The sequence below is a fragment of the Delphinapterus leucas genome, chromosome 2 (genome assembly GCF_059928025.1).
Source record: "Delphinapterus leucas isolate spDelLeu-1000000601 "Yukka" chromosome 2, BTC_Dleu_Yukka2, whole genome shotgun sequence".
NCBI lineage: Eukaryota > Metazoa > Chordata > Mammalia > Artiodactyla > Monodontidae > Delphinapterus > Delphinapterus leucas.
The window spans coordinates 146960834-146973016 of NC_143130.1; the positions used below are offsets into that span (position 1 = coordinate 146960834).

Sequence of the window (12183 nt, forward strand, 5' to 3'; positions counted from 1 at the left end):
ATATAAAGTATGTAATTCAATGCCAGATTTGATCCCAAGAACCATTCTCCAGTGACTTGTGGGAGAAAATCAGTGAGAACACCGGAGTTGTAAACCAAGAAGGATTACATGGTTCATGTAGTTGTTGTGGTAATGAGACCATGCATACTTATTCATTCATTCTGGAAATATTTATTGACTACCAACTTTGTGCCAGACACTTTCTAGGCTTTGGGATGGTAGAGCAATAAATATGTCTGGAAAGAGGGTGATTAAAGATTAATGAAATGACTCTACCCAAGATATAGACAGGATTAGGGGAAACTAACAAAGGAATGTGAAGCACTCAGGTACTAGCAACAGTGAGATTTCATTACCTCCTCTAGGTTTGAAGGGGCAAAGGGAGAGAGTAGTACCTAGACCTGGGAGATTGATAGCTATGGGAGAGGTCCACCTAATAGGAGCTGTGGCATCAGTAGTAGAAATGGCATACCCATCACCAAACTGCAGCCCAGCAGGGAAAGGGCAAGGGGAATAAAAACTGTACTTCTCTCTCTCTCCTAGCCTCTGATCTCTTGTTGGCCCCTCCCATTGGCTGAACCTAACCAGAAGCCAGAGTGATGGGAACCTGGTTGAAACAGTCCATAGAGGCTGGCCTTATGGGCCACAGCACAGGAAAATGACAATGTGATCTAGAGAGGCAAACAGAAACTGAAAATTTCTGTCTTTATAAGGCTTATATTCTGGAATATAATAATGCATCTAACACTGCCTAGCATAGATTGAGTACTCAGTAAATATTAGCTATTGATGGTATTGTTTACAGCAATAACATTATGGAAATAAGCTTTTTAAGGCTTTTCTAACAAATAAATTTCCAGTTTTACTTTGATTGTACATCTAGTGGAAGGGTATTTTTCCTTAATCATTCCCTAATATTTTTTAATGTGGTAAAAAATGTATAACATAAAAAGTACCATCTTAACCATTTTTAAGTGTACAGTTCAGTAGTGTTAAGAATATTTACGTGTTGTAACCTAAAATTTTAAATACCTAAGAAGCAGATGTCTTTGGAAAGATATCATTTTTATTGGGGAATTAATGTTATCTCAGAATTTTCTTTTTGGGGAAATTTAAAGCATTCCTTTTCCCAAATCTGATCTAAATCATGGCCCATGACAAGTGACTCTTCTGAGGCCAGATCAAACCTATTAGTTGGAGCTGACAGAAATATGATTTTTCCTGTGCTGGGAGGAAGTGTGCAAGGTAGGTCCTGTAGTCAGTCTCCCATACCATTCATATGAGAGCTCAAACAATAAAAATCTTGGATATAATATTTAACACAAATCATTACAGACACTGGAGTCATTTTTAAATGATTTATTTACATTTGTTAGACTTTTCTTATTAGTTGCAAGGTGAACTAATATATTTTATAAAGATTTTCAAGAGTAATAATTAAAATAATTTTTCTGGCTTGCCTTTATTTAACTAAAACGTTGGTTAATAAAATACTACATTTCTCAAACATCAGAACTTCAGTAAATGATCAACATGATGGTTTTTCATAATTGTCATTCATAAAATCATATTACATGGTATTTTTTTAAAGACTGTAAAATCACTTTACATATATTAAGAAAATTCACAATGAGTGAGAGACAGTAGTGGCAAATATAAGTGGTAGTTCTTCAAAAGGAAAGCAGGGCACCAAGAAAGACATCTAATTAAGTCATTACTTAAGTCAAACGAAAGCCTCTTTGGTGTAAGTATATTTGTTTGTGACTTTTATTACATTTTCCCAAAATGAATAAGACTGTAAGATTTTCCTTTTATGGTTTGTTTCAAAAACGGTCACATCTCCTGCAGACTTTTCCTTTGCAGCAGTAAAGTAAATCAACTCTTTCTTGCATGTTTGTATTTCCAGCCGACTCAGACAGTAATGCCAGGACAAGTCATGCGGGTTACAACAGGTGCTCCAATCCCCTGTGGTGCTGATGCAGTAGTACAAGTGGAAGATACTGAACTGATCAGGGAATCTGATGATGTATGTCGTTACCAGGTCTTATGGCTCCATTCCTATGGCGGTATTATAAGTCATGCCTATTTTCTGCAATGTTTATGAGATTAGCCCAATTTTTTTGGTTATGTTAGAACCTTACATTGTAGTGTATAGTAAATAAGGAACTGCCTTAGGCTTGAAAACCTTTTGTTATAGTAGATGTTTTTATGATCATTACTGTGATTACAGCAGAATTTGAGCCACATTTGAGCCAAGAAATTTCATATGCAAGCAAGGAAACAAACTACCTCAAGATAGAAGAGCAGAGATATTAACTGTTGACTTATCATCTAGCTGAGAAACTTGTTCATCAAGACTAGCTTCTGATAAAATGTGAAGGAGATCTTAAAAGAGAAGAATTTAACAAAGAACACTTGGGCAAGTTCTTGAATATTACACTAAGCCAAGCATTTAAACCAAATGATCCTTTCAGCTCTGGTTTTCTATAATTCAGGAAAATCTGTGCCGCCAAATTACAGTCTGGAAACATTAAATTTATGTCAGTTCCCCCTCTATTGCCTAAAATAAAGGACTCTGTTCTAAGTAGGCCTTTATCTCACTGAAACTAGTGGCAGTTATTGAAACCAGAGGATCAGTCACTAATAAAAGAATAATTTCAACTGATGCTTTAATGACTGGCTATCTTACTTGTTTTGAGAAGTTTAAGATATCTTGTATTTTTAAAGTTAGAATTAATAACAAATATATATTCTCCTCGGCTGGGTATATAGTAAAATTTGGCCATGCTGAGACACACCCTCTTTTCTTGATTTGGGGATTTTCTCTTTAATCACCTTCCCACAAGTAAGTCTTATAAAATTCAACTCTTGGCACACAGATCACATTGCCCTGCTGTTAAAACTGTCCAACAGATTTATTGGCATCAGTGAAGCCAGCAGAGCATTGAAATCCAGAACACATGCCTCCACAGACTCTGCCAGATGACAAGACACAGTTCCAGTGTCACAATGTTATTCACAGTCCATAAATGTAAAAATGATGATCACCATTAATTTATAGAAATCTACTACCAGATAAACTATAAGTCCTTCACTGAAATTTCTGCAAGTATTTCAGAAATACCTGCAGGTATATATGCAAGGAACCTTGGCATAGTATTGAACCCATGATTTAGAAGAGACAGGTTATCTCCATGCATATTCACTGTATCTATTAGGGTAGCCATCTTTTTTTTTTTTCCTAAAGAATGCTGCTTACAAAGTAAGAGTCAGTATTTGAATTGGTACATTTTTTAAAAGCATGAGAATCAGTGAAAATGTTTGTTTGTTTATTTATTCATTCATTCATTCCTTGGCATCAAACCTGATTTTTCAGGAACGTGTGGTAGAAATTCATCATGTTCAAAGGGTTTAGCAAAGGCTTTTCTGTTCCTCTATATTTTTATATATTCTGGGCCTATCTGATGATGAAAGCATCTGAGTAGCTAAATTCTATTGATCAAAATTCAGTTAGATTGTTCTGTTTGAAATTACATGATTTGCTCTTATTATAGGGCACTGAGGAGCTTGAAGTACGAATTCTGGTGCAAGCTCGGCCAGGCCAAGATATCAGGTAAGTTCATAACATATAGAATGTATAGCCAACTTTTGTTTCTGCCATGATCATGAACTCAGGAGAGCATGGCTATTATAAATTCACAGCTCAATCAGTTAACCATTAGCTTTCAGGGCTTTTAACAAGTAGCAAAATTAATTTTCTGAATTCTGTATCCCATGTCTGCCCTCCCTACTTTGTTGTAAAGTTGGTAAAGGCAAATGAAATATTCAAAAGCAACACGAGAAGGAGGCAAAGTCATGAGCCTACATAATCCACAGTTAATCCTCCTCCTAGATAATCCAGAATTACCCATCCCTACCCCTTGGTAATCCAGAATTTGATATTAACACAGATACTTTCAGAGTTGAGTATTTATATAATTAGCTGAAAGCCCCTCCTCTATTGACTGCCAATAATAATGAAATAATGTACTACTGTTTATATACAAAGATGAGACTACTGTCTTACCGTAAGTAGTGTATATTTGTCAAATGATTTTTCTTACAATTGAATATGTTTGCCCTGATTCTATTAATGCAAATTTGCTCAACGTTTTGTAACAAAGCTATACTTCTCCAGTTCCTGTGGCGGCAGGCCAAGAGTGAATGGACCTACACAGCCACAGAACTGGACCAGCCTAAGTGGTCTAAATGGAAATTATCTCCATGACTGTAACCTCATTAGCATTATTCTCCTCACCACAAAGCTAACAAGCTATGGACATGGCATTAGATATTTTCATATAAATGCTTGCCTTACATCAAAGAAAGATTGCAATTGGTGTTTTGGACTGTAATGTGATACAAAACAATTTATAAAATAACTTTCAAACATGAAGTAACATATTCCTGTTTAACAGCAATAGATACAAATCTATTTCTGTCTTCTGTTATGTGATTTAATTTTTTTAATTAAAAAAGCATAGAGTTTTTAGAATCTCTTCGTTTTAGTATTCTGGTCCTGCCTCATCTCTTCACTTTTTCCCCCTTGAGTGTCCTCCTTCTTTAACACTAAAGTTTCCCCTGAGTTGAGAAAATACTGTTCTTAGTCATACTGTTTATGGTTCTGCTTTGACTTTCAGACCCATTGGCCATGACATTAAAAGAGGGGAATGTGTTTTGGCCAAAGGAACCCACATGGGCCCCTCAGAGATTGGTCTTCTGGCAACTGTAGGTGTCACAGAGGTTGAAGTTAATAAGTTTCCAGTGGTTGCAGTCATGTCAACAGGGAATGAGGTAAGGAAAAAAAGCGGAGGGGGGTGACAGCAGGGGAAAGATGGTGGGTAGTGGGGCTTTCAGATGAAAGTATTTCTGACATTCTGTGTTCTGTGTTATAAATAGAACATTAAGGATTATAGATCTTACCACATTTCTATAACAAGGAAATAATAAATTGGCCTCAGGATAGTTCAAGTACAGAAAATGAAAAGGAAGAACTAGAAATTACATATTAAGAAATGTTCCCTTCCATTTACTAAAATGAAATATTACAACCAATGACCTTCCACACACTCAGTACATATAAACAAAGAATGTTGACTGCTAGCTATAGGTATTCAACTGTGCAAACCCAGTACTTAGTCTGTTGGGACAATCAATTGTGCATACCCTGCTGCTGAGATGATGGGCCACCTCTGTGTGGGAAATAATTCAACGAACTAGGACACCATGGCTAGCCCCTTTTCTTGCTAAACATTCCATGTGATCTTTAATCACCAGGAAGGATTTGAAAATCAGAGGTTTTTTTTTTCTCTAAAGATGGCATCTCTAGTAGCATGCTATTCAGAATGTGTCAAAATGTCATTTCAGCCCTGATTTAGGAAGGGGAATTTAGTCAGTCTTTTTATGAGAACTCTTGAAAAACTTCCTGTTCCCTGTTTGCTTAAGTTATACAAAACTTCAATTGGAAGCTGTAAGGTCAAACTGGGAATATTGAAAAGTGAATCCACTGGAAATTCAAAGCCTAAAAGCAGAATCAAACTATTGAGATTTTTTTAAGTAATTCCTTTAGATCTTATACTATGTTTAAACAGATTAACAGGATTTTGGGTTTTTTTCTCTTTTAACCTCTAAAAAGAGGTTGCTACCATTATTTTTAATTTCCTAGAGTCTTGGAGATGGATGTTTTCAAGGGTCTATTACCTTTCTAGTTCTTTTGGAAGGGGCAAAAGAAAAGAATGTTTTGTTTTGCTAATGGAGAGGTAAATCAGAATTCTAGATTTGCTTACTTCCCAGTATAGGTGTACTAGTCATTCCCAAAAACTATTGACCGACCCAAAATAAACATTCTTTTTAATTGATCTACAAAGTGATGATTCTAATATCCCTAGGACGAACTGACACTATGTGCAGCACCAGAAAGAAATTTCTGTTAAACTGGTTGACTTAATGATCTATTCTTATTTGAGATTTATTTATATGCTTTGTGCATCTAAGTGACTTCATGGGGTTTAAGAAAGCTAAGTACAATGAGCAAACTAATAGACAACTAGTTATTAGGCAACTTTGTTTAAGCTACATTTATTGTGTTCTTCCTAATGACTTTGTAGGCCTGGATTAATATTATCAGTTATCCCCCAGAGTACATTGGTAGTATTTTTTAAGCTATCTTTTTTTTTTTTTTTTTTGCGGTATGCGGGCCTCTCACTGTTGTGGCCTCTCCCGTTGCGGAGCACAGGCTCTGGACGCACAGGCTCAGTGGCCATGGCTCACGGGCCCAGCCGCTCCATGGCATGTGGGATCTTCCCGGACTGGGGCATGAACCTGTGTCCCCTGCATCGGCAGGCAGACTCTCAACCACTGCGCCACCAGGGAAGCCCCTAAGCTATCTTTTATACCCTTTATTAAAACTATTTACTAGTAGTAGGGAAAAGTGATGGGGTGAGAATAGAGATGGTACATACATGGTAGAATCTAAAGAAGATTTTGTAGTCCTAGTTCCCTGCCCCCATAGATTTGATTGTCCTTAGAGAAGCTTTGACAGATTCCCCTACGTTTTCTGGCCTGCTGTACTTAACATGGTTTTCCAAGGGAATAATGCTTCTAAGTTCCATGATCTCTGGTTCCATGTAGTTTGACATTCCTCCCTACTCCCATCCAAAGTTAGCTATTATTATGACTCTCTATCACCATATAGTTTAGTTCAACAAATGTTTGTTGAATACCTCTATGCCAGACACTATACTGGAAACTAGAGATAAAAGTGATAAATAATGCATAGTATCTCTCCTGAGGCTTGAGATCCTCAGATAGCCAGAAAATAATAAGGAAAAAAAAGTATTCATTTATTTCAGAAAGGCCAAAAGAAATTACATTTGTCTATGACTGTGACAAGTCTATAATTTATTCAGTCACAGCACAAGCTCCCCTTAAGTATTAGTTCTGATTTCCCCTGATATGTATGGCTTCACATACGCCACCTCTTGAATCCAGTGTGGTATATTGCTAAGCAAAGCAGTAACCTTAGCCAACCCAAAGAATGCCATACAAGATGTCTATGTATACTATATTTAAAGCCTGCTCTGTATTTTGTGACTACATGATCTTATTCAGGATGAAGGAATTCTTTTAGAATTGGGAAGGTAGAGTTGTAAACAATAACTAACACAGACCAGCTGTTGTAGACATTTGTTGATTTCGACAAACTATGCAGGTTAAAATTTAGGTAATAGAATACCATTCAGTAATTACTTAATTGTGGTCGTACATTTCCAGCCTCATGTATTTGTTCAGTATATGATTATTAAGCATCTGTTACATGCTGGAATGCTCACCAGAGGTTCTCTTAACTAAACATCAGACTTAACGATATATGAATATACTGTACCTTGAACCAGCTTACTTAGAAAGATATTGAACAGGAAACTCAGCATCCAGCAGGGGAGCATCATGCTTTCTTCAGTGGGACCAGTCATCTTAGCAGTTCACACAGCCACCCAACAGCTGTTCTCTTTGTTCTTCAAGTGACATTTAAGTGCAAGGGAACAAGAATTCTCCTAGGGGAGTATGGGAGCCAGCAACTTAGAAGCACCATCTCCTACATAGGAATCAATATTTCTTATAACAATCTTAGGCAACTTCCAGAGTCCCTACAAGGGATATGCCCAGCTTCAAGTGTCACCACATTCGTGGAAGCCCAAAGCTTGGCTTTCCACTAGGGATTTATAGGTCATCTGTAATTTCTTCCATTCCATATGCAAGTTACTAATCAGAGACCATTTTACCATAAGAAGTGTTGCCTGCTAACAAGCTGACATTTCTCTTTATCAGATTTCCAGAGGAACTGAGCTAGAAAGTTAACCCAAGTTCAAATTTGTCCTTAGACATGGCGAAAGCGTTTTATTAAGGCTTTACCCTCACATAAAAGAATGCACTGTCTGCAGAAAATTCGAAAACAGTAATAAAACTAACTACAAGTCATTCTGTTCTTTATTATCACCATGCACTGGCAATCCTAAACAATGTCAGTGATAAAATACTCCTTTTCACTGAGGCAGCCTTCTCTCACAACCCCTCCCCTTTTAGTATGCTACCATACTGATGTCAGGCAGTGTTCTGACTCCTGGAGATACAGCAGCAAGCAGGACAGAGAAAGCCCCTGCTCTTACAGAATTTATATTCTGATGGGGATGGGGGGGCAGGTAGTCAATAAACAAACATATAGTGGTAAATGATATGAATTTTTAAAAAGCCGAGTGAGATAATACAGAATGCTAGCAGAAGAGGTATATGCCAGGTATTATCTATTGAAACTTATTCCACATCAGCCCTTTTGTTCTCTCCCCTATACAATAAAGCTGGAAGCCTGAAAACAGTTTCCCAGACTCTCTTTCCAGCTGCGGTCCAGTTAGGTTTTGCCATTGAGATGCATTAACATGGTATTAGAAGGTGGAAAGAAGGTAGCACGAGTATATCTCCTCAACTCAGTAACATCACTTTCCTCCAACAGCCCTGGGGACGATGGTGACTGCAGTTACTGATCTTAAGTAATACACGTTTCTTCTTTTGTTTCTCCAGCCCTGCCAACACATTTGTAACCAATCCCATGCATTAAATCCTCTCTTCTCCTACCCCCTCCATTTGAAATACCTAGAGGAGTTTTGGTTTCCTTGTCCCGGACCTGACTGGTAGACAGGTAGAGCCCTCTGTTTTACAAAGGCTAATCAGGCCACACTGATGAGGGGAAATTAGAGTGGAAATCTGAAGCCATTGAGGGTATATGCCTCGTGAACAGAACTGTGTTTCAAGCAGAGGGGACAACAAACACTAAAGCCCTGGAGTACATGCTTATCAAGTTTGAGGAACAGCAAGGTGGCCAATGTGGCTGAAGTATAGAGGGAAAGGAGAAAAGTAAAAGGAGATGAGGTTGGAGAGGTAACAGAAACAAGATCATTTTATTCTAAATGGACAGTTTTGAGGAAGCGAAACATAGCATGGAACATAAAATGTCTTAAATTTTTAAATGATCACTCTGGCTTCTATATGTATGGCTTGGCATATGGGAGAGAAAAAGTGAAAAGCCGGGAGGCCAGTTAAAAGGATATGCAGTGGTTACTGTCTGTACCTCTTTGAAACTTGTATTGTTTGTTCACTACTGTATTACCAATGCTGATAAAATTGCCTGACACACACACACACACACACACACACAAAATTAAATTAAAAATTAAAATAAATTTAAAAAAGGAAAGGATATGCAATACTCCAGCAAGAGATTTGGACTAGAATGGTAGTGGAGATGGTGAGAAGTAATCAGATCCAGGATACATTTTGAAGGTAAAATCAACAAACAGGATTTGCCAGTGAATTCAAGGTAGAAGATAAGAGAAAGTGAAAAATCAAGATGAGCTCCATTCCATAAAATACATTGTTTCCCTTGAAACTGTAGATGGTGAATTTTAGGTCTTTAAACTGGACATCAGTCAGCCAGCTGCCATTAGCTTCAGGAAGTCAAGATTGTATGCTTGTTATCTAGTTACCCAAAGTACTAGCAATAAATATTCCTTCCATAGATGGTGAGTTTTCTTCTAGTTTCAGTCACCTTCTGCCATATTCCGTAACTCATTCATTCATTTCTATTCATTCTCATTCTTCCTACCCCCTCCTTCCCTGTCTCTCCCTCTCTCCCTTCCTCTCTCTCTTTCTCTCTTTCTCTCTCTCTCTCTCTCTCTCTCTCTCACGCACACACACATACACATGCACAGAACTAAGTGTATTTATCTCCACTATGCCTCTCCTTATTTTATTCTGTCTTTTGTAAATCTCTTGGCCACTCTCAATAACAGATGTCTGTACAAACAAGTTTAAACTTTAGATATATAAAGTCTGTCTAAAATTTCCATATACTGTTCTTTGGGAGCTGCCACAAGCAGCTGTTATTATAAAAGTAGAATCTTTAAAATCTTTGTCCCCACTAATAAGAGAAGGAATAAGAAGTTGAGTGTCTACTATGACCAGTACCGCTATGTGCTTTATGATTAAAGCAACACTATGAGGTTAATATAATTATCCTTCTTTTTACATAAGAGAAAATTGAAGCTCAAAAACAAAGCAACTTACCCAACATTATATATGTTGTGTGAGTGATGAAGCCTGGTTTCACACCTAAATCTTTCGGCTGTAATGACTTTTTTCCACTATTCCACAATGCTTCCCACTTCCTTAAATTTCATTTCCCCAGCTTTTTAATGGCAATCTCTGAAACCTATCAGGTTAGATAGTCCATTACTTTCTTCAGCCACACTATACTTCTTGTCCAGATTAAGGACTATGACTCACCACTTTAAAGTTGCCTTCCTAACACTTCAGATAGCTTCACTCCTTTAACCTATTCCTTTGCTTACTGTGGTAATACCCAAAGTGAATGACTCCATTCTCCACTTTCTCCATTTTTGCTCCCAAGCAGAAAAACATTACTGAAAAAATTCATAGAACTATGATTACCTGAACAACTACAAATTACTGCCATTTAATGGCAACCTGGCACTTAAAGTTGTTCAGTAATTCTGATGTAACTGTCTTGTTGATTTTCTAGTACATTCTTCCAGTTCCAGTATGATAGTTCATTCATACACTCTATACCCTCTTTAAACCTCAGTAGCAGCCCTATTTTGTACTCTTGGCAGATGACCTAACCACCTTTATGGGAAAAAAGTAAAGGTAAAAAATAAATATATTTGTCAAACTGAACTAGGTGAGATCTCCCTCTTCTTCCCGTCTCATTACCTCGAAAATTTCCCCATTCCTTTAGCTATCCTCCTTTCTTCCAATCTAAAAGGAAAAGGTACTTCTTTCTAAGAACAATTCCTCTACTTCTACCTTTAGACCCACTTTTTCTCACCTTCCTCAGAACTTTGATTTCTAAATTACTTCCTGTGTCTTCTATGTTCTCTGATTATTTTCTCTCTAGTGGCTCATCCTCCTTTCACATCCAAAAAGACAAAGATTACCACTATCAGAAGAGAATCTATATTTAAACACCTTCTTGCCTCCTTGAGCTACTGCATATTCACCTCCTATCCACTACCAGCTTTGTTGAAAGAGAGGTCTGCACATGCTGGCTTTCCTTCCTCACTCTGCACTTTCTCCTCAAACTCCCGAATCTCATTATTGCCCCCCATTAGTACAGAAACTGCTTCCCTGAGTATACTATTCACCTCCTAACCTCTAAAACCTGCTCTGATATTTATCTTCCTTAACCTGTCTATATCATTTGACATCAGTGGCATTCCTCACCCACCACCTTGAAACTGTCTCTTTCCTGGTGTTCCATGATTGTTCTCTCTTGATGCCCTGCCAACTACTACTTTTTTTCTTCATCGTTCCTTATCTTGATCCCATTCCCTAGTTGGAATATTCCCCTAGGATGCTGTTCTCTACTGTGTCTTCCACTCTCTCTAAATTCTCCCTTAGAGTTTTCCTCTCATGTCAAATATATGCAGGTAACTTCCCATATCTGTAGCCCTAAACTTAACCTCTTTTGTAAATTCAAGCCTTCATTTACAACTTCCTCTGGATATTTCCACCTGATGTTCCACCATTACCTAATCTCACTCACCATCTTTCCCTTCCTACCAGGAAGAGTGGAATGCTTCCTTCCTGACTTGCCACTTTTTTAAAGGCATCACTATTCCCTGAAACTGTTATTGCCAAGGTCATCAGTGACATTTAATTTTTTTCATTTTTAATTACAGTAGAATACACATAACAAAAAATTTATCATCTTAACTACTTCTAAGTGTATACTTCAGTAGTTTTAAGTACATTCACATTGTTGTGCAACCAATCTCCAGAACAGTTTTTATCTTGCAAAACTGAAATTCTATACTCATTAAACACAGCTCCCCATTTCCTCCCTCCCACAGCCTGTGGCAGCCACCATTCTACTTTCTATCTATATGAATTTGGTTACTCTCAGTACCTCATCTGAGTATCATCATATAGAATTTTTCTTTTTGTGTCTGCCTTGTTTCACTTAGCAATATATCCTCAAGTTTCAACCATGTTGTAGCATGCGTCAGAATTTTCTTCCTTTATAAGGTTTCTTAAAGGAGGTGAGTCTTGATCCTTCAGTATAGTTTTTAACAA

At 37.4% G+C, this 12183-nt stretch overlaps 1 protein-coding gene across 5 annotated transcripts in view; it reads left to right on the plus strand.

The window, feature by feature from the left end:
* The window catches only part of GPHN (gephyrin), a 606903-nt gene that overhangs the window by 523639 nt on the left and 71081 nt on the right, over positions 1 to 12183 (plus strand). For 3 of the 5 annotated variants that reach the window (XM_089907851.1, XM_089907850.1, XM_022570332.3), the window contains 3 exons: positions 1907 to 2026; positions 3555 to 3613; positions 4680 to 4833. In XM_089907851.1, the coding sequence (XP_089763977.1) occupies positions 1907 to 2026; positions 3555 to 3613; positions 4680 to 4833 (333 nt within the window). Of the gene's footprint in view, positions 1 to 1906; positions 2042 to 3554; positions 3614 to 4679; positions 4834 to 12183 lie in introns of all 5 variants that reach the window. The other 2 variants (XM_089907848.1, XM_089907849.1) reach the window with 1 other exon arrangement.